At 70.3% G+C, this 21147-nt stretch overlaps 1 protein-coding gene across 5 annotated transcripts in view; it reads left to right on the top strand.

Moving 5' to 3' along the window:
- The first annotated feature begins 6299 nt into the window (after positions 1-6299).
- KIF26A (kinesin family member 26A) overlaps positions 6300-21147 on the top strand; it is a 33737-nt gene continuing 18889 nt past the window's right edge. For 2 of the 5 annotated variants that reach the window (XM_059684994.1, XM_059684986.1), the window contains exons 1-3: positions 6701-6888; positions 7203-7448; positions 17119-17571. In XM_059684994.1, the coding sequence (XP_059540977.1) occupies positions 6847-6888; positions 7203-7448; positions 17119-17571 (741 nt within the window). In that variant the 5' untranslated portion in view covers positions 6701-6846. Of the gene's footprint in view, positions 6434-6700; positions 6889-7202; positions 7449-17118; positions 17572-21147 lie in introns of those variants that run through there. The other 3 variants (XM_059685025.1, XM_059685016.1, XM_059685005.1) reach the window with 3 other exon arrangements.

Below are 21147 nucleotides of genomic sequence, written 5' to 3'. Positions count from 1 at the left end.
GCCGAGCCCAGGACTTGGGTGGGTAGAGGCAGCGGCACAGGTACCAGAACGGAGTAGGAAGGCAGGGGTGTGGGGTGGGTGGGCCCAGGCCTGTGGGTGGTGTGGAAGGGATGCTGGGGAGGCCACGGGGCTGCCGGGGCTCCCTCTCAGGGGTGGAAGGCCAGCCCCGCCCCTCTCAGGGCCTCAGTTTCCCCATCTGCATAAGGGGGAAACTGAACCAGGTGGACTCACATACTAGTACTTTCCTTTGACCAGCGACTGTGGCCCAGGTGCGCCACCTGCTGGCTGCGCTGGGAAGTGCCCCCATTCCAGATGTGGCTGCGGGTGCACAGCTTGGCTCCCAGGGTCCTGGCTCCCCGTGTCTGACCCAGGGGGTCGGGAGGAGGGGTCTGCTCCTGCCACCTGCCCGGCTGCCTGCTTTCCTTAAATGTCCACTGACACCCGGGAGTGCTCGGCGGAGCCGGAGCTGGGCTCTGGGCGCCCCGAGGTGAGTCTAGCCCAGCTCTGGCAGGAGAGCGAGGACTGGGGGACTCGTTCTGCCTGGGGCTGGGGCCTTCCTGGGAGAGGTGGCACCTGACTTTGACCTGGAGCTGGAGTTGGCCAGCTGCGAGGGGGAAGCCCAGGCAAAGCGGACAGGCGATGTGTAGGACTTGGGGGTTGGGCATGGAGGGGGTGGGGGCGACGGGCCCAGAGAGCTGGAGACCCCACCTGGGCGCCCTGGCGGGCAGGCTGAGGGCCAGAGCACACCGTCACCTTCTTAAATCACGCCCCCCCCCGGCTGCAGTGCGGAGACCAGCCCCCAGGAGGCGGCGGTGGGCGCAGAGCCCCCAGGCGGGGGCCTCGCAGCGAAGAGGTGGGTGGCCGGCTTGGGGCCTGAGGCGCAGGCCGAGGGGAGGTCTGACTGCGGACACACCCTCAAGGGACAGGCGGTCCTGGAGACAGAGAGCGGGGCGATGACAGCAATGGGGGTCCAGGCGGACTCGGGGGCGAGTGCGGGAGTAAATGAAGCGGGAACCACCCAACACCTCCAGGTCCAGACGCCCAGCCCACCCGCGGGGGGAGGCAGGGCCGGGGCGCTGGCCGAGGTGCTGAAACCGCGGCGCCCGCGGCGCTGAGAGTCTGGGCCTGGGCCTCCGGATGTGAGGAGCTGGTGGGGTGGGCAGAGGGCAGGAGGGCAGGAGGGCAGGAAGGCCGTGGGCTGGCTGAGTGACCCATCTCCAGAGGCCGGCCTGACCCCGCTGGCCTCTCTCTCTCCACCGGACAAACCCTCACCCTCAGTTGGCTGCGGGGCTGACCATCCTCTGCTCCTGCTCCTGCCCCGCCCCCTTCGGGGAGCTCCCAGCGCACCACCTTCCCTGCCCTCCCCTGCTGCACTCCTGCGGCCTGGCGCTGGCGTCCGGGAGGGAGGCCCCAGCAGAACGCAGGGGTGGCAGCCTCGGTGCAGTGCCTGGGATGAGTCCTCTGCCTCAGTTTCCTCATCTGCAAGATGAGGGTCAGGAAAATACCCCTGACCGCTGGGCCTCCCCAGCAGCAGATGCCCTTGAAGGAGGATTGGCGCAGTGACAGCAACCCCCTCGCACCTGACACCTGCCCTCGGGCTGCGGGGGGCACAGCCCGAGCAGGATGGCTTCCCTCCGAGGCTCGCTGGGCTGGGCTGTGGTCGCTGGCTGCTCCCCTAGGCATCCTCCCCCCCTCCCCGGGCACGGGCCCAGCCTCCAGGAGTGGTGTGGCAGGGGCCCTGCTGTGCTGACCAGCCCTGGGGAAGCACCTTGAGATGAGAGAGAAGGTCTCACCCTCCCACCCTCGAGGGGACGAGGATGGGTCCATGCCCCATGTGGTCCTGGCACGGCCTCGGCATTGCCTGGCAGCCCGGGCACTCCCAGCCTTCCTGCCTCCTATGGAACCTGGCCTGTCGTGGTTACACATCCCACACGGCTCGAGTCGGCCGGGAGGACGCAATGGGAAGGAAGGTCCCTCCGGGGGCCAGCCTCCCCTCTCCCTGGAGGTGAGGACTCTCACAGGCCCTCCGTGGCTGCCAGGGAGGGTCCCGCCCTTCTGGGCACAGATGGTCTCTACACACACAAGCCGGGTCATGGGCACATTGTGTTGGGGCGGCTTAGCATGAGCCCTGGTGTTCTTTTAGATTCCTCACCCCAGGATATGTTCCCACTGATTTGTAGAGAGAGTGGGAGAGAGAGGGAGAGACCGAGAGAAATATTGATGTGAGTGAGAGAAACACATTGATGGGTTGCCTCCTGCATGCGCCCCGACCAGGGCCCGGGCCAGGGAGGAGCCTGCAACCTAGGTCCGTGCCCTTGACCGGAATGGAACCCGGACCCTTCAGTGCACAGGCCGAAGATGAGCCCTGGTTTTTGACCTGCGTCCACGTTGTCCATTCCCCTCGGGCCCAGGTTTCCCCCGTCGCAGTGTGACTGCTGCAGTCTCCGCCCCGCAGGCCTGTGCGAGCGTGCTGGCACCCCAGCTCTCCAACCGCTGGCTGACGGGCCCGGTCCCTTCTTGGAAAGCTGGCTGGGTGGGCCCAGGAGGGGCTGTCTGTGTGTGGAATGCGTGTGCATGTGCATTGGGGGGGTCCCCCATGTCCCCCGCAGGTGGGGGTGAGGGGTACGAGGACTCGTCTCCCCAGGCCTGTGCAGGAACCTGACCCTCCAGCCCTGCCTTCCCGAGGTGTCGCCACTGGGGCTGATGGGAGGCGAGTCCAGCAATGAATGGGCCTGAGCTGTGCTTGGTGAGGGTTTGCCTCTGCTCGCTGGGCCTAGATTTCCCCAGGGGCAGCTCTCACCGCGCCGAGTGCCTGGTAAATTAAATGTTCAAAACAGCCCTGTGACGACTTTAATCAACCCGCTGAGATGGTGGCAGCTCCCCCCAGGGAGCCGGGTGCCCAGGAGGGAGGCCCCTCCCGGGGCTCAGGGGCCTGGAGGAGAGGAGGGGTCAGGACAGGCTCCTGGGTGCCAGCAGCGGGTGGAGGAGGGAGGAAGGCGGGGCCCAGGTCGGCCTCCAGGATCCTAGCTCCTCCCAATCCAGACCACAGGGGCCGGCAGGAGGCGACGGAAAAGGGACAGGGAGGAGCCAGAATGAGGGGACCCCCCCATGGCTTGTCCTGATCTCTGCCCCAGGCCAGGGGTGGCCCTCGCTCCTGACCCGAGGCCTGGGGAGGGGGGGGGCGGGGGGGGGGACTCTGTGGCCCACGGATGTGTTTATGATGAGCTGGTGTGTGTGTGAGGGGGTAGGAGGGAGGTGGGGTGTGGGGAGGGGTAGCGGGTGGAGACACAGCCTCCAGCTGCCACTTGGGGGAGTCAGGGGAGGAACCCGGTGAGTGGGGGTGGGGTAGGGAGGTTCCATGGTCCTCCCTAGGGGCCAGAAAGGGCGCAGCCTTAGCACCCCAGCCAAGCTGTCCTGTCCTGCCATCTGAAGGCGCCAGCGTCCTGCCCTCCCGGGTCCCGTTTTTCAATCTTCTCCGCGCCTTGCCGTTTACCTACAGGCCCCATCACGGCCCATCTCCCCCGGGCAGTGTTCCCTGACCCCTTCACTCCCCAAACCTTTCCCCGGGCCTAGCTGATTTAGGCGACCCTGTCTCTGCTCCTCTCCCCAAGCAGGCGGCTGGCCCGCTCCACCTGCGCCCGCAGGGGGCGCCTACGAGTACGCGAGAGCGGCCGGGCTCAGCGCGCGCAGCAGGAGCGCGGGATCCGGGCCTGAGTTTGCAGCCGGGCAGGCAGCGCGCCTGCCCCTCATTCCGACCTGATGTGGCCGCGCCAGGGGCCGAGACCGAACCCCCGAGCCGCAGGGAGTCACTGGAGCGGCCCGAGGGTTCCGGGTCCAGGGCGGAGAGGCTGCGGGTGGCGGCGGAACTGGGGTTTGGAGTGGAGCACAGAGGGGCACAGGTCCCACTGCGCTGCTCTGGGGTCCTGGGGGTGGGCCTTGCGGTCCATAGACCGAGGCTGCGGCGTGGGGGGGGGGGGGGGCTGCCGGAGACCGAGTGGGGAGCTCAAGGTCACTGTGCTCCGGACACGTCTCCGGGGACTGGGACCCCAAGGCGCGGAGAGTCCGGGATAATTGGAGGAGGGGGGTGGGGGATGCGGGGAGGGGGAAGGGCCTGCGACACGCCCCCTGTCGGCAGAGGTTTCTCGGAGCCCAGCTCAGCAGCGCGGCCACCTCTCTCCCTGAGCCGCCGGGCCGTGGCACCAGGAAGGGGGGTGCGAGGCAGGGGGATGAGGACCCGCAGCGAGTGGGGCCCTCGTCCCCTCCCGACTCTCGTCCTCGGAGGCGCGTGTCGGGGTATCGGGCTCGCCGCCGGGGCGGAGGGGGCGCTGTCGGCGCTGGCGGGCGGGGCCGGCGCGCGGGGGCGCGCGGCGCGAAGCGAGCGCAGGTGCCGCGGGCGCGGGCCGCTGAGGATCGGGGGCCTGGCAGGCGGCTGTGCGCCGTGCGGGGCGCGGCGGCGGCGGCGGGCGCGCGGCCAGTGAGCGCGCGGGCGGGGAGGTGGCGGCGGCGGCGGCGGGAGGCGCTGGGAGCCGCTCCCCGCGCTCCGCTCCTCCATGGCGTTGCCCGGGCCGCCCGAGCAGCCCCGCGGCGCGCCCCGCAAGGCGCCCAGCCTGCTGGAGATGGGGGCGCTCTGCCTGGACTCGGAGATCATCCTGGGCTTCACCAACCACCTCCTGCGGCGGCGAGCCAAGGTGAGGGAGGGCGGCGGGACCGCTGGCAGCGGAGGCGCTGTCCCGCGACTTTGCGGCGCGGCTCCCGCGGCTGAGGGTGCGGCGCGGGGAAGGAGGCACCGGTCCTGAGCGGCGGGACTCGCGGGCTCACCCCCCCACCCCCCGCCCATTGGTGCCGCCCCATCTCCCTCTCCTCTCCAGGCTGCGCCCTGAGCCGGAGGCGGTTGGCCGGGGCGGAGAGGGCAGCGCTGGGACTCGGGGTCCCACCGCGCGCCTGGCTGGGTGGGCGAGGCATGGAGTCGGCGGCTGGCGGCTGAGCCCGAGTCCCTAGATGACTCCACGTCCCGCGTGCACCTCCAGAATCTGCGGGGCTGTGTCCCGTCCCCTCGGGGGACCCGGGTGTGGGGTGGGAGCGTGTGCTTCCCGAAGCGCCGCAGCGGTGCGTGCGGACAACCGAAGTTGCGGGTGTGGCCGGCCCTGGTGTTAGGACCAGGGCTCCGCGTCGGTGTTTCCAGGAGCGCATGTGGGCAAGTGAGTGTGTGTGTGTGTGTGGGGGGGGGGGGGGGGGGAGACAGCCGCGCTTTCCGGCCCGGGGCGTGTGTGTGTGTGTGTGTGTGTGTGTGTGTGTGTGTGGCCCAGAGCAGCTGAGGGGCGGGGGCGGTGCTGTCTGCAGGGCGGCGGGGGGGGGGGAGCCCATCGGTGGTGGGGTCCCGGTACCCGGATCCGGATGCGGGCTGACGCCTGTTGTCCTCAGCGGGCCGGGTGTTGAGGGACTGGAGGCTGTGGGACCTCGCGCAGTGTGAGAGTGGGGAGCCCCTCCCCACTTTATCCCCCCCCCCCGCTCCCGCCACCTACAGGTCGGAAACAACTCGGACGCCAGGATGAGACGACCCACCTCTCTTTTGGGGACAGTGCGTGCGCGGGTGGGGAGCGCTTTCCAAGTAAAAGGGTGGTGGGTAAAACGCAATGGAGAAGGCAGCTCTGAGGGGCGCAGGAGAGGCGGGAGCGCCTCTAACGTGTGCGTGGGTCTCTGTGCGCGCGGGGAGCCGCGGGCCGCGGTCTCCGCCTGGACCCCAGCCCCTGGGCCCCGGGGAGAGCCTCGGCGCCCTGGAGCAGCGGTGCCAGGTCCCTCTCCAGGCTCCGGCGGCGGGGCGCGGTGGCCGGCAGGGGTCGCCCGCGTCACGGGAAGGCGGGCATCCCCGCCCGCGCAGCCTGACCCTGGTTTCGGGCTGACCCGGAACGGGGACCCAGGACCTCCCGCCGCCTCGGAGAGAGGCGACTCCGAGGGCTGAGCTGGAGCGTGAGCAACTGGTCGCCGGAGACGGGGGAGGGGGAAGGGAGACCTCCCAGCCGGATACAAACAGGCAATTAATTCCGGAGCGCAGTTCCCATCTGCCGGGCCGGCTGACAACAGGTCCCGCGCGCAGCCCAGGGCCAGCCGCGCCACCGCCCCCCGCTCCCCGGGCACACAGCTCGCACACCGACCGACCTTCCGGCGCACGCGCGGCTGCGGAGACACGCGTGCCGCTGGCCGACACGCCTAGACGCGGTACACTGCCGGGGGCATGGCACGTTCCAGGCGCACACCGCGGAGTCACTCACGCGCGCGGCACTTAGACCCAAAGGGTGGCCAGCGACACGCGGCGTGCGCCGGCTTTGCAGGAGGAAGTGACCGGGAATCGGGCCTGGGTTCGGCCCCTTCCTCGTCCCGCCTCCTGGAGTGACTTTGGGCAAGACCTTCCCGGCCGGGCCACAGTTCCGCGCGGGTGAGTGAGGAGTGCGTTGGCCTCCGCGGAGACTCGCAGACCCCCGTGTCCCGCGACAGAGCAGGAAGGCGCGTGTGCGAGCGCGGCCCTCCCTAGGCCTGGGACTCACCCAACTAGTTGGGGTCCTTGGAGGGGGAGGGGCGCGCGGCGGGGCAGGGTCCCCTCCCCTCCCCACCGCCGAGCGGAGGGCAGGGGCGGGCGGGGCAGTCCTCCCCGCGCCCCGCCCCCGGCCCGGGCCCCGCCCCCGGCCCGCCTCCCGCCCGCGCTCCCGCCGCCGGCGCGCGCTCTCCGCCACTCGACCGCCAGCGCCGCCAACTTCGGAGCGGCCGGCGGGACGATGGGGGCGCCCCCGGGCCGGGTCACGTAGCCGCGCCGCCCCGGACAGCCCGCGCGGCCCTTCCTGCGCCGGGGCCATGGGCGGCCGCGGCGTCCCCCTGTGCGCGGCGCACCCCGCGGTACGCGCGGCCGGGCCCGAGCGGGAGGCGGGCGGCAGGGGCCGGAGGGCACCGGGGACAGAGTTCTAGACGCTGGAGTTGGTCGCGGTGTGCGGGGCGCCCGGTAGGGGCTGGGCCTGGAGGGGCCAGGGGCTGCGGGGCCTCCTGGTGGGGACGCAGGTCCGCGCCCCGAGCTCCTAACTTTGTCGAGTGTGTCACTGGCGGGGGAGGCGGGGGCCGGAACGCGCTGAGGTCTGGGGTCCCCGGTGCTGGACGGCGGGATCCCGCCGCAGCGGCCTGGGCTCACCGTCCCCTTCCGCACCCACTTCCCGCAGGTGGTCGAGGCTGGCCCGGCCCGGGAGCCGCTGCAGCCCGTGGACCTGCCCCCCTGCAAGAGGCTGCCCGCCGGGCCCGAGCAGGACCCATGTGGCAGCCGCCCTGCGCCCGAGGGCGCCGGGGCAGGCGCCGAGCACGGCCACTCGGCCGGCGGAGGGGGCTGGTGCCGCCACTGCCACACGAAGCTCGCCGAGCTCAAGCGACAGGCCTGGAAGCTGGTCAGCGGGCCCGGGACGCCCCTCCGGGTATGTGACCTTTCCCGTGGTTTTGGCCAGTCCCTTCCCTCTGGGCCTCAGTTTCCCCGTCTGCAACCATGTGTAGGAGTCGGGGGTGGGGTGGGAGGGGGGGTGGTTGTTGCTGCAGCTGGAGCCGCGGTCAGTTAGGGAGGGGGAGGGGAGAGGGAGGGCGAGGGCAGGGACTCCCCCCAGGCAGGACAGCACCTGCCCTGCCAGCCGGGCGGGGTTACTTGGTGTGCTGTTGCCCTTGGGCCACCAGGGCCGCCATCTGGGGCAGGAGGGCTTGGAAGGAGCGGGTGGCCCTGCCTGCCCCTCGTAGCCAAGAATTGTGTGTGGGGCACGTGGGAGCTCTGCCCTCTGGGCAGTGGCCACCCATCTGGGAGTTGAGTGGCTGGGCCCCTGGGCTCCCCAGGCTTCAGTCCCAGCTGCCAAGGTGTTGGGGGGGGCATCCTGCAGCCAGTGGGCTTGGCCTGGCCTGGGAAGGAGCTGGGACCATTGTTCGAGCAACAATGCACCTGGAAGTTGGCGAAACGGGAAGGTGGGGGTCTGCAGAGGAAGCCCTTCCCGACCTTCAGCCCTTCAGCCTTTGAAAGCGTTTGGTTCCTGGGAAGTCCACAGCCCCCATTGAATCTAAATATAGTTCTCCCGGGAGGCCATGGCCCCGGGGTAGGGTGTGGCCCCAGCCTCCTCGGTCCCCCCCCTTCCCCCCGCGTTCCCATGTGTCCCCCGTCTAGGGCAGGCAGGGTGGCGTGAGCCTGGCTCCTGCCCTGTGGCCGGTGCTGGGGTGGGGCGGACTCCCCCTCCGCTGTGATGAGGGTGAAGCCGGGCTAAGCTCTGTGCCCAGATGGCCTGAGCCGGGTTGAAAAGACACTGGCGCGGACCTCAGGCCCTCAGGAGGGTGTGTCCAAGACAGACTCCCCGGGGCCTGTCTGCTAGGGAGCCGTCAGCGTCAGCGGAGTCTGAGGCCAGAGAGAGGAGGGACTTTCTGACTGAGCTGGGCTTTGCCTGGTGGCCCAGGGCAAGGGGCCGCTGGTCCAAGGTGGGCGATGGGCGAGGCTCCGATGGCGAGGCTGCAGGTCACACCAGTCACTGGTGAATTCCTGGGGGGAGGGGCCTAGTGGTGTCTTTCTGCAGACAGCTCATCAGGGAAGCCCCCCCCCACCTCCCCCCTCCACCTCCCCTGGCCTCTCCTGAGCTTGGCCTTCGACACTGGCTCGCCCCCGTGCCAGGTGGGTTCACCCCGTCCCCTGCCCTCCCGGGCGCCCAGTGGCCGCTCATGGGGCAGACCAGGGCCCCGGGCTTTGTTCCTGCTCTGCAGCCCCTCCCGCTGTTTCCTGTGTCCGACGGGCAGTTCCCGGGGCTGGGCTGGGAGTGCTGTCCACCCTGTAGGTGCTGTGCGGGGGAGGGAAGGCCCTTGTCCGCTGTAGAGAGGGTGAGACAGGGCCATGGGGGGCTTAGGCACCTGGGCCACGGGGCGTGGGGGGTGGGCCTGCAACCCCGGGGCCTTGGCGAGTGTCACTGTCCTGGGCGACCCCGACTCCCCACGTCCTGGCTGACTTGCAGCCTGCAGCCCGGCCAGCCTGCCCGGGGCTTCCCTCAGGGGAGGGGGAGGCGGTGTCCGGATGGACAGGCGCACAGGCAGCTGCTGCTGCTGGTTGGGGGGGGGGAGGGGGGCTCTGGGGCAGCGGGCGGCGCGGCCAGGCGAGCGCACAGGCCTGCTTCTGGGAGTTTCCCTCGGGGTTTGCGCGGGCTCCTCAGGAGATGACTTCATGAGGACAGTGCTCAGCGCGGGGTGCCTGTTAGCTCGCTGGGTGCGGGCTTGCTGGGCTCCCGCTGCTGGGGGGCCCGTGAGGCCCAGGCTGGTCTCAGGTAGACCCCAGGGCCCCTTGCCCGCCCTCCTGCCAGCACTCAGGTCCTGCTGTGGGACGTTGGCAGGTGCGCCGAGACCTGGGCCTGTTTCCCTCTCTGTACCCGGGATACACAGGGGCATCCACCGGGCAGTGCCCAGCACAGGCTGCACACGTAGCCCTGGTGAGGCGGCTGGGGGACTGTGACTGGTCTTTGGGGGCGGGACGCGGGCTGGGCGGGGGGTGGCGGTTAGCGTGGGCCTAGGTGTGAAGCCTCTCCGGTGCTGCCCTGTGCTCCCCGCCCGGCGCCGGCCTCGGCTTCCCATCTGTCCCGTGGCACTGACCGTGGCGGGGGCTCAGGCCCCGCTGACCGCCTCTCTGACTTCACAGCACAGAGGTCTGGGTCCCCCACCTGCATCCAGGCTCCCCGCTCCAGCCCAACCCAGCCTCCTCAGGAGGCCGCCCGGCCTCGGCCCTCCTCAGCCCCTCCACCCCCTCGGCCACGGCGTGGACGGTGTCCAGTGTGCAGGGCGGGTGCAGGGCCGGTCACCCCGCCACGTTTGCTGAGCGACTCAGTGACCACTCTCCCTCCTGCGCCTGCTGAGTTCACCCCAGGCCAGCTGGGCCGGTCCAGGGTCCAGCCCTCTACCCACCCCCACCCCCACCCCCACCGAGGCCGCAGCCCTGCTCCTGGCAGCCGTGGGGGCGGGGTCCTGGCGGGGATCTGGTCCAGCTGCCACCCAGATGCCTGTGACAGAGGTGGCAGAGGTGACATCCGACACTCAACACTCGACACTCAAAGTGTCAATACAGGTGCTGAATTGATTAGCGCCCCCCTGGGCAAAGTGATCAATTCTCATTCAGCTCTTGCCGATCTCCCTCCCCCTCCCCCAGCAGGGGTCTCGTCCTGCTGCTGGTGGCCTGACCTGGCCCTGGGGCTGGAAGCCAGAGCCCCGCTCCCGGCTCTGGGCCTGGTCTGGGGATGGCGGTCCTGCCAGCCGTCCATTCCCCTGGGAGGCTTCCCCGGCCCCGTGTCCACGCGCCCACTGCGGATTCCACCGGTGTGAGGGGGTGGTCTGGGGTCTGTGGTCTGATGGCTGTGGCCCTAGGTGGGCAGGGGCGGCGGGCGGGGCCCAGCTGGTGTTGGCTGTGGGCAGCTGGGGGGGTGGGGGGGCAGCGTCCCCCCTCCACTCCCCAGCTGGTTGGAGTCTGGCTTGCGCTGCACCAGCTCCTGGGACCACCCAGAACCAGGGCCACAGTGTCTGCCTTCGGGCTCCAGGGGCGCACCCAGCTGAGCCAGGTGTTGGCAGGCTCCAGGGTAGCCGAGGTGTGAAGGGGCGGCCCTCCCTGGGCTGCCGGGCAGGCTCCCAGCTGGCAGGGGACCGGGTGACTCAGCCGAGGGATCCGTCTGCGGGACTCCAGGCTCCCAGGCCACTCGGGGGACAGACCTGGCAGGGGACAGGGGAGGCTGGCCAGGCCTGGCTTCCTCGATCGTCTCTGTGACCTCAGCCGGCCCCTCTCCAGCTGGGCCTCCCCGTCCCTGGGGACCCACCTTGTCCAGTGATGGAGCGACGGGCTCCCGGCTCCCGGCTCCCGTGCTCATCCCATCTTGTTGCTGGTTCGGGGTCTCGGGGTGAGGCCAGTGGGGGTGGGGCTGAGCGGACGGTGCCCTCTGGGCCTCAGCCAGGGCGGAGGTGGGGCCTTGGGAGCGCCAGGCGGGCGCTGCCAGGAGCTGGGTTCTTGGCCGAGAAGTCCAGCTGCTGTCAGAGGTGGGGCTGAGCAGGGACCTGGGCTGTGACTGGCCTGGCTGTCCCTCTGCTGAGAGGAGAGGGGGTGGGGGGAGGTCACCCCTGAATCTCAGAGCCTGGCCTGGGGGTTTGAGGATGTTTTTTCCATTGATTTTTGGGGGAGAGTGTAGGGGAGGAAGGAGGGGAGAGAGGGAGAGAGAGAAAGAAACAGAGAGAGAGAAACATCAATGTGAGAGAGACACATCGATTGGTTGTCTCCCACACATCCCGACTGGGGCCAGGGACTGAGCCTGCAGCGAGGCACGTGCCCTTGACCAGGAAATGGGACCCGAGACCCGCCGACGCTCTAACCACTGAGCAAACAGCCAGGGCGAGCTGGGTCTTTTTTTAAAGAGCAAGGGGAGTGTAGTTTCCATTTCCCTTTGCCCGCCAGGGAGCTCACAGCTCTCCAGCCTCCACCAGCCACACGGCTCTTTCTCACGTGTCCGTGGGAGCCGGCCCCTCCTGGTGTGGACGTGACTGTGGTCATGGGCTCTGTCTTTGTGCTGAGTGCTCCCGGGAGCCGCCGCAGGTTCTGGGCAGGAAGGTGGGGGCGCAGTGAGTGTCCCCTCGCTGCTCCATGTGGGGGAGGGGAGTGGGAGCCGACGCTGCGTTGTCCCTAGTCAGGGTCCCCGTGGCGGTGGCCGGCTACCCGGCCGGGCCTCCCTGTCCGCCCTGAGCTCTGCGCCCTGGGTCTCCCTCCCTCCCTCCCTCCCTCCGGGTGGACTCCCGGATCCTCTCCTGGGCGGAGGGGAGGCGGGGGCCGTCCCACGGCGCTGCCGCTCCTTCGGGGTCTCAGCCCCCCATTGTGAGCAGGGTCTTGGCCTGACTGCTCCCCGGGTTAGGGGACTCTGGCTTCTGTGTCATGTGTTGTGTCTGGGGGACCCCGTGGCTGGGTGGCTCCAGGGCTGTCTGCCAGGTGCCTGGTGCTCTGTGGGAAGCTCCCTGGCCCTGCCCCCTGGCAGCACCCCAGGCTGTGGGGCGGGGAGCGGCTCAGCCAGGCGCCGGGGCTGGCGGATTCGTGGTCCTGCACGCCCAGCGCCAGGCCGCCCCACGCCCGCGTGTCCGGTCTCAGATGATGGCCTTACACCGCTGCGTGCGTTCACCCCTGACCCGCGTTTCCAGGTGGAGCGTGCCAGGCCCTGGCCCTGCCTCGTGCCCAGCTCAGGGGTGTGGCTGCAGGACGGCCCTCCCTACATGCCCGGTCCTCCCCACCCCCTTGGTGCCAGGCCACAGCCCAGCACTGGCTCCTGGAACCCCCGCCAGCCCCGTACGCTGGGCCTGTCCAAAGCCAGGGGGCGTCGGCCCACCGGCTCAGGTTGGCCCGCCGATGGCTGCCCTTTGCCCAGCCACAGCCCCTCCTGGGCTGGTCCCTGGGGCCCCGCTCCTTGGCCCCATCCCTTTCTGTGCCTCCCACACTTTGAGATCCAATTCCGCTGTGTGGCCTGAGCCAAGTGTCTTAGCTTCTCTGAACCCCGATCTGTCAGGGGGCGTGCTCGTGGCAGCCAGCAAGCTGGGCAGTTCCCCGTGGGGTGGGGTCTGTGGAGGCGGGTGCCCAGCACTCTGAGGGGCCTGGTCCAGCCAACGCAGGGGGCCGTGGGAGCCTTGGGGGGCGCCTGGCGGTGGGTGATGGGTGAGGACTGCCTGCAGGGTGGTGCCCCGACCCTGGCGGAGGGAGTCTGCTGTTGCCAGGTTCAGATGAGGGACAGGCCCGCACCCCGCACCCACGTGCTGGGCTGAAGGGAGTCTGGGTGAGTCCAGGCCCCCGAAACATGCCGAGTCCCTCCTCTGAGCAGCGGGGTCCTGAGGAGGCCACCTCCCTGCCACCCTCCCCCACCCGCTCAGGCGCCTTTAGCCCCCCGCCTCCCCCCCCCCCCCCGCCCCGGGCCCTTCAGTGGCACCGGCTGGAGGACAGGGGACCCCATTGAGCAGAGGCGGCCTCAATGCACTCCTGTGCCCCGAGCTGCCCGGCTGGCTGGCTCCTGGCACCGGGCCTGGGGACGGTGCTGGTCAGTGCTGGGTGCGCTGGGCTGTGCCCCCTGCCCCCGCCCCTGGCAGAGAGGGACCTCAGGCCGAGGGGGCTGGGATGTGGGACAGGGAGCCTGGCTGGCGGGTCTCTGGGTCTCTAGGTCCCGTGGAGCCGGCCTCGGGCGCAGGGCTTCGGGCTGGGAGGTGGGCCCTTGGTGAGCTGCCCGGTGGGAGGGAGGGGCCTGGGCCGCCCAGAGGCCGGCCACAGCCTGGCGGTTTCCAGGCTGGAAAACTGAGCCCTGACCCCTGACCTGCCCCAGTCCCGCCAGGCTGCACGCGACATCGGAATGTCCTCAGCCTGGACAGCAGAGTCGGGGGCGGCGCCCGGCCCGGGGCAGGGGTCCCTTCCTGGACCTGTTGTCAACTCCGGAAGCAGGGCTGCGGGGTCACTGCTGGTTCTGCTCGCCCTGCTGGGGGGGAGGGGAGGCAGGGGCTGTGCTGGGGGAGGGGGGAGGCAGGGGCTGTGCTGGGGGAGGGGAAGCAGGGGCTGTGCTGGGGGAGGGGAGGCGGGGGCTGTGCTGAGGGGGGGAGGGGAGGCGGGGGCTGTGCTGGGGGGGAGGGGAGGCAGGGGCTGTGCTGGGGGGGGAGGGGAGGCAGGGGCTGTGCTGGGGGAGGGCAGAGGGGCTCCCGGGAGGACTCTAGCTTGGACCCAAGCTCACCCCCACCTGCAGGCTCACTTCCATCTGGGGCGGGAACCTGGGCTCGGGCACTCCTCCAGGCCAGGCATCTGGTCAGTTTGCCCTCCCAGCGGCCCTCCCCCTGGGTTCTGTGGCCCCTCTCTAAGGACGGGGTGATGAGGACTTGGAGAGGGTTGTCCCACAGCCCTGAGGTCTTGGGGCTTCTCTGAGCTGGGAATCAGACCGCTCCCACCCCCGTTGGTGGCCTCTGTGGGGGTGTGGTCAGCTCCGGCCCAGCTCTCCAGGTGGGCCTGGGCCCGGGCTGGAGGAAGCTCTGGGCCCAGCTGGGGAAGATGGAGGGATGACTTAGAGCGACTTAGAGACCCAGTCATTTTCAAGGGGGGAGGCTCCCTACCACCCGGGTGGCGTGCCGGGTAGGGGTGTGCGATGCTAAATTGAATCAAATTAAGAAAAACATTTTCAAGTGCGAGTAAAATATCTGTTTAATTAGGCCATAAAGAGGAGATTAAAAGTAATATTTTGCAGCGGGGTGATTACTGCCTCCTGGAGGTGCCGGGCTCCCCGGGGGGGGGGGGCGGGGGCGGTGCAGGGGCAGGGCTCTCAGGGCCTGGCTGTGACCCCTGGGTCGGGGGCTGGGGCCTGTGAACCCCGTGGCTGGGAGAGGCCTCTGGGAAGGGTTGGGGCGTGGTCAGCTGGCCCTTGGGCCCCAGCCTTTGGTGCTGAGGTGCTGGCTGTGCTACGGAAGCCAGAGAGGCCCGCAGGGCATCGGGTGGTGTGGAGATGCTGCCTGCCCTCGCCCATCCTGGGTGTGGCTGGTGCCAGCCGCTGGGAGAACGCCCTCCCTCCCTCCCAGTCCTGAACCCTGGGCCCGGGTGCTGGGGGGGAGAGCCGGCTCTGGGTCTGCCCAGCCCACAGCTTGCTGGTCCCCAGCTGGCCAGGCGGACTGACGAGGTCCCGGTGCCTCTGGTGCGGGCGTGTGGCTCAGAGAGGGGGCGTGCAGTGTGTCCTGGGCCCACCGGCTGCCCTGGTGCCTGCTGCCTGGCCCGCCTGGAGGCTCAGGGCGGGGCTCACACGGAGCCCAGGCAGGCCTCTCCCGTACGGCCTCTGGGTGTCCGGCATGTGTCCTGAGACAAAGGAGGGAGAGCCGGCCCCTGCTCCAGGCCAGGAGCCCGCAGCCAGGCTCTGCAGCCAGGAGGGGGGGGCCGAGAGGGGGCTTGGCTGGGCTTTGATCATGGGGGTGGGCCTCCTGCCGCCTGAGGCTGTCAGGGAGGGGCTGGTGGGAGTGGGGGGGGGGCGGGGGGGGGCTGAGCAGGTGACCAGGCCGCCCCGGGTGCTCCCCACTCTCCAGGGTCTTTGACTAGTGCCCAGGCCTGAGTGGGCGGGGCCTCCTGACAGCTGCTGTCTGAATTCCTCACACACAGCTGGGCAGACGGGGGCTGGGCAGGGGTGGGGGCTGGGCAGGGGCGGGGGCTGCTTTGGCTTCCTGTCGCCTGCCCCGCCTGTGCCTGGCTGGTTGTGGTTGGTGCCGGGTGAGCCGCCCCTTCCTGCCTCCTCCTGGGTAGCCCCTGGAGCGGGGCTAGGGGCTCCCCTAGGGGTCTGAGGTCCCTAAGACAGGCAGAGGCCCTCGATTAAGAACAATGGCTGCTGGGCCGGCCGGCAGGGGCTGGGCCGCCTTTCAAGTCGGGTTAATGGCTCCAGCAGGCACTTCCTTCCCCTCACCCCGCCACCCTCCGTGGCCTCCTGCTGAGTGGAAAAACCAGAGTAATCAGAGCCAGGACCTGGGAAATGGGGGGCGTGCAGGCGTCTGGATTCCATCTGTGGCCCGAGCTGAGCTGCGTTTCCATGCCCCACCCCCCCCGCTCCCCGCAGGGCTCTTGTCCACCTCCCGCCTCTCCCCAGGCGGCAGCAGGGAGGGGTCACTAATCCCAGCCAGGCTCCCGCTCGGCTCCCAGCGGCTCCGGGCCCTCCTGCTGCCCGGCCCAGCGTGTCCAGACCCCCGCGTGGCCCACTCAGGCAGCGGGACCAGGCGTGGCCGGGTCGCCCTTTCGTCCGACCTGCCTGCTGGTGTGCGGGGACAGCCCCGCGGCTTCCGCTGCCTGGGGCGTGGGTGGTCCGGGGGACGTGCCTCCTCACAGCAAGGCCACCTGCTCCCACTGCCACGCCTGTGAGCTTCCAGGCGCCGTGGACACGGCAGGGCCGCCACGGGTCAGGCTCAGAGGAGGCTGTGTGTAGGGGGCCCGGTCCCTTCTGTGGCCAGCAGGGCAGCTGGGCTGACAGGCCACCGCTGGGTGTGTGGCCAGTGGTGAGCAGGGTGCCCGTGGCCAGGGAGGCAGGGAGGCCCTGGTCTGCGCGTGGGGGCGAGGGGCAGGGGTGCGGGCCAGCGAGGCGGCCAGCTGGCTGAGGTGGAGACAGGCCCGCATTCGGGATCTGCCTTGCCGGGTCCGCACTGGGAGAGCCTGGGTGCGCGTGGCCCTGTCCGGCTGGGCCGAGGGTCTGCCCCGGCCAGGCCCCTGAGGTTGGAGCTCAGCCCTTGGGGAAGGGGCTCAGACCCTGACCCCGACCCCGACCCCTGCGGGCTGGTCTGGGAGGTGGTGAGTAGCGTCGGGGGTGGGGGGGTGGGGGGGTGGAGGAACAGGGTGGGCCCTCTGGTGAGGATCCTCCTATCAGAGGTGGCACTTCCTCCCGGAAGCCCTCTGTGATCTCCAGCGAGCGGGGGCCTCTGCTCGGCTGGCCTGCTCCTGCTCTTAGCCCTCTCTGACACCAGGCTCAGGGTTAGGGGGACCTGTGTGTCGTGTCCCCCGCCCTCCCGCCAATCAGTACGGCTCTGGGTGGGCATGAGCCTTGCCTCCCGCCTGGCGGCCCTGGCTGCCCGGCTCCCCTCTGAGTACCCGCACGGACATGGACGCCGGCCCCATTTCATTTTCCTCGGGACCCCGACGGGCTGGGCCTTCGCAGAGGCAGGGAGAGGGTGTGCAGGCACCAGGCCCGCTGCCCCGGATGGGTCCAGGGAAGCCGCTGTGGCTCTGGAATACACGTGGCTGCGCACCGGGGCCCTGGGGCGCTGACCCGGGGACGGCCCAGGGCCGGGTGGGGTCTGCCCCGCGCTGCAGCCTTCCGGCTGCTCCTCAGCCGTGTGGCCTAGTGGTCGGGGACACGCAGATGCCTCGTTAGCATGAGCGCGCCCGGTGAGGACGGGGACGGTGGGCCTCGCCGTGCAGCTCCTGCAATTACTTCCCTGCAGGGCGGGTGCAGGTGAAACCGTTCGGGGCTTGTTGGTCGGTTAGGGATGATGCGCAGCTGTGGCGGGCGGCCCCGCGCGGGGAGGGGCGGGCGGGCGGCCCCGGCGCCTGGGCTCTGACCACTGTCCCTTCTTCCCCAGGACCCTTGCTTCTCTGCTCTGCTGCTCGACAAGCTCCCGGTGCCCGGGGCCCTGCCATCGTGCCACCCGGAGGCCGAGCGCCGCTGCGCCGTCTGCGCCACCCACCTGAACCAGCTCACGCGGGAGGCCCTGCGGCTGCTGCAGGCCCCCGCCGGCCGGGAGGACCTCGACGCCCCGCACGGAGGCCCCGGCCTCGTGCCGCCCGGCCCCGGCCCCATGACCGGCCCGCGGGATGGACCAGCGGTGGCGGGCCCAGCCGGGAGGCCGCCGGGCCGAGCGGGGCCCGACAGGCGGAAGGGGCTGGCCTGGCCCGCGGGGCCCAGCGTCCAGGTGTCGGTGGCGCCTGCCGGCCTGGGCGGGGCGCTGAGCACCGTCACCATCCAGGCTCAGCAGTGCCTGGAGGGCATGTGGAGCGTCTCCAGGGTCAACAGCTTCCTGCCCCCGTCCTGCCTGGTGAGTGCCCTCGCGGGGTGGCTGCGGCCCTCGCACCGCCAGGCAGGGGGTCCGAGCCGGCAGTGCTGGGCTGTGGGCATGGAGGCGGCCCAGGCCAGTCCCGAGGCCACAAGTCTGCCCGCCAGGTCACGGTGGGCAACCGCCTCTCGTGCCCCCTGGGGCGTGGCGTCCGCACAGCGCCAGCCTGGGGGTGGGGGGTGGCACTGTGGGCTGGCGGAGGGTCCCGTGGACTCCTGGGACGAGGTCAGCTCTTCATCCTTGGGGGGTGGGGGCGGGACGAACATTTCCGCCTGAGGGGGGTCCCCAGTGGTCCCTCCCCCTCTGAGCTCGCCTGCCAGGCCAGGCTGCCCCCGGGGGCGTGGCCAGGGTGACCCGGACCTGCCGCACGGACAGGGGCCCGGAGCTGGGGTGCAGGGAGGTCTCTGCCGCTGCTCACCCGGCCTGTTCTCAGGAGCCGCCTCATTTCAATCGGTTGCAGAATGCCTGCCCCCCCAGCCCGCCGCTGGCCACCAGGTCGTCCCCGCAGCAGGGGCATGGCCTCCGGAGCCAGCCCTGCACCCGTGGGGCTGTGGGGGGTGTTTCCAGGGAGGGCCCTGACCAGGGTCGGCCGCACAGTCCGAGATGAAGCCACTGGGGGAGTTGTGGGGGTAGGGGGGAGCAGGCGCCCGTGCTTTCCTATTGGCCGTGGAACTTTACTGGCGGGGTCTCTCCTGGGTGTCCTCTGTGTCCCGTTTCCAGGAGAAGGGGTGCCATGGGGGGGGGTCAGGAGAGGGGGGCCGAGGGGGAGAACATGCCGTGTCCAGGGGTAGGGCTTCTCCGGACACAGGAGGAGGAGGGGCTGTCCCTGCAGAGGGAACGGCCAGGGGAGGCCTGGAGTCCCTCCTGGAGGGTGCGGCCTGGGGCCGTCCCAGGGGACAGGGCTGGGGGAGGGGAGGTGGGTGCGGGGCACGGCCAGGCCAGGCGGGCCAGGTGATGGGCTGCACAGCTGTGTGCAGGTACATGGGGGAGCCCCCCGCGTGCCGCCCGGCCCACAGCTCAGACACTACAAGCCGCCCCACAGGCTCGCCCAGCAAGTGTCTCTGAGGCAGAGCGACGGACGGGCAGGCATCTGCCGCAGCCTCGGTGCCCAGTGGGGCTGCTAGGCACACAGGGCGGGTCCAGTGACTGGGCAAAGCCCCGCCCGGTCTCAGTGCCCTGCCACCCCCCACCGCCCGGGCTCTGGCCCCTCGGAGGTCAGCGGGATGGGGATGGACGTTGCCGCTTCGGCGTGGCCTTGGGGAGGTCTTGCCCTTGCTAGGCCCCGGCTCCTGGTGGCATGGGGAGGGGGCACGGCAGCTCTTGGGGAGAACGGGACCCGAACCAGTCTCGGTTGGGACGATGAGCCCAGGGCCCGGCACCCTTCTTCTGCTGGGGGAGGCCAGCCCACCGCACCCGGTGCTTCCGGCTGGGAGCTGGGTCGCTCGGGAGGGATGTGCCGGCGGCAGCGCAAGGTGGGGAAGCAGCTCAGGAGAGCTTCCTGGAGGAGGTGGCGTTGATCGGGGCCCAGAGGGAGGTGTCGGAGATGGTGGCCCAGTGCAAGGTGTGGTGGGGACGGTGGCGGCCCCTGGAAATAGGCACGGGGCTCCTAACCTGGGGAGGGAGCCAGTGCACGTCTTGCCGGGGCCTCTCAGGGTGCCCGGAGGAGAGGGGGGCTGTGAGCAGTAGTGCGGGTGTTGGGGAGGGGGGGGCGGGGTTGGTGTTGCTGGAGTCCGGGTGGCCCTGCCCGTGGTCTGTGCCCCATGAAGTGTGGGCATTTAAGGCCCTTGCTTGTTTTAAGGGTGCATCGATCGCCTCCGGTGGGGGGAATGGATTTATAATTAGGCGACAGCCCTGGCGGTCGATGGGGAGATTATTAGAACCATAAATGGGGCTTCAGGACTCAGATGAGGTAATTTCCCCTGAACCAGGGCATCGGTCATTAGCGATGGCCCTGGGACTGGGCAGTAGCATTGAACACTTTGGGGGGATGTGCTGTGAGTTCCCTACAGGGCCTGTCACACAGGGCACACGGGGGTCTGGGCCGGCGGGGGCAGGGAGAGCAGGGGCAGGGCAGGGGGTGCTGGAGGAGGCGCCGGCCCTGGGCGGAGGGATGGTCTTTGGAGGTGGGACCCAGAGCTCCGAGGGCCCGGGGGAGCCTGCCCTGTGGCCGCTGGGGGTCCTGCTGTGGGCGTGGCCATCTGGGGAGCCCCATGTCCCGGTGAGGCAGCCCTCGGCCAGCCGTGGCCTTAGTCAAACCGCAGCCGCTTCCCGTGTTGGTGGCGCCGAGCTCGGCCCTTTCTGGGGCGTTCCGCCCCCCGAGTGTGTGCTGAGGCTCCTGGCTGTCTCCCAGACCGCCCGGTGCCTGTGGCCGCACAGCTGTGGACGGCGGTGTGTGTCCCCCGTGCCAACAGCGTGCCGGCAGACGCTGCCAGGACCTGCGCTCGTGGACAGCCAGATGCCACGGTGAGCTCTGGCCTCCGGCTCCCAGAGGCTGCGCAGGCAGGGTGGGGCCGAGGAACACGTGCTGGCTGCTGCCGGGGCCGGGCCAGCAGGCCAGGCAGATGTTCTGAGTCCCATGGGTGCAGGTCAGGCCCTGCCTGGGGTCCCGGGGCTCACAGTTCAGGGAGGAACTGGAGCAGAGGGTTTCTGGCCAGCTGCGGGCCTGGGCCAGGGGCGGTGGGCCTGGATGGGGAGGGTGGAGGGCTCCCTGGAGGAGGTGCCGCATGCGGCTTTGACTGCAGGGTGGGAGGGGAGCCAGGGTTTTCCTCTATCCTCAGAGGTTGGGGGGCACAGGTTTGGGGCGTTCCTCCTGCTGCACCCCATGTCAGCCTGCTTGCTTCCCTGCCTCTCTGTGAGCCCTGGGGGGGGGTCCCTGGTGGGGTCCTCAGGGCCGTGGCTGGGACGGTGGGGGTGGGGTGTGGCTGGAGCTTTGTGGGTTCTGGCCTGCCTCTCTAATGCGACCTGTTGCTGGTGCCTCAGTTTACCTGCCGTGGGTGAGGTTGGATGGGAGGTCCCCTCCCCGTGGGGCCGCAGCGGAGCTGCTCCGTGACGGTGGGGGGAGGCACCGCCTGCAGGACCGGCCCAGCTGGGGCCTCTGGGTGACCAGGCCGAGCTTGGAGGGAGCGGCCGGGGCTGCCTCACTAGGGCCCGGGGCCTGGCAGACGCCCACTGAGCGATGCCACCCCTGCCCTGTGCAGGGCTGATGCTGTGCCTGCGAGGTTCACCTGGCCGCCCCTTAGCCCCTGCCCCTCCGCTCCCCCTCCCCGCTCCCGGCCCCAGTAACCCCGGGAGGTGCGGACTGGTGCCCGCTGCCCTTCTCATGCCAGAGTCAGACCCACGTGGACTTCAGGCCTCGAGGGTCCCTAGGAAATGGCTTAGTGTGGTGTTTCCCAAACCGTGTTCCGTGGAACCTCAGCACCCCCTGTGGGCACCCCTGGAGACCTGGCATGGCTGCCGGCAGGACCCTCTGCTGGGCAGGCCCCTCCGGACAGTGGCCTCACGCTCTCCGCTCTCCTCTCACTTTTCTTTCGTTGCTGCCCTGGCACCTCCATCACGTTT

The sequence above is a fragment of the Myotis daubentonii genome, chromosome 1, assembly GCF_963259705.1.
Source record: "Myotis daubentonii chromosome 1, mMyoDau2.1, whole genome shotgun sequence".
Lineage (NCBI taxonomy): Eukaryota > Metazoa > Chordata > Mammalia > Chiroptera > Vespertilionidae > Myotis > Myotis daubentonii.
Note: the sequence above shows the minus strand (reverse complement) of the source record. Positions and strands in the feature narration are given on the sequence as shown.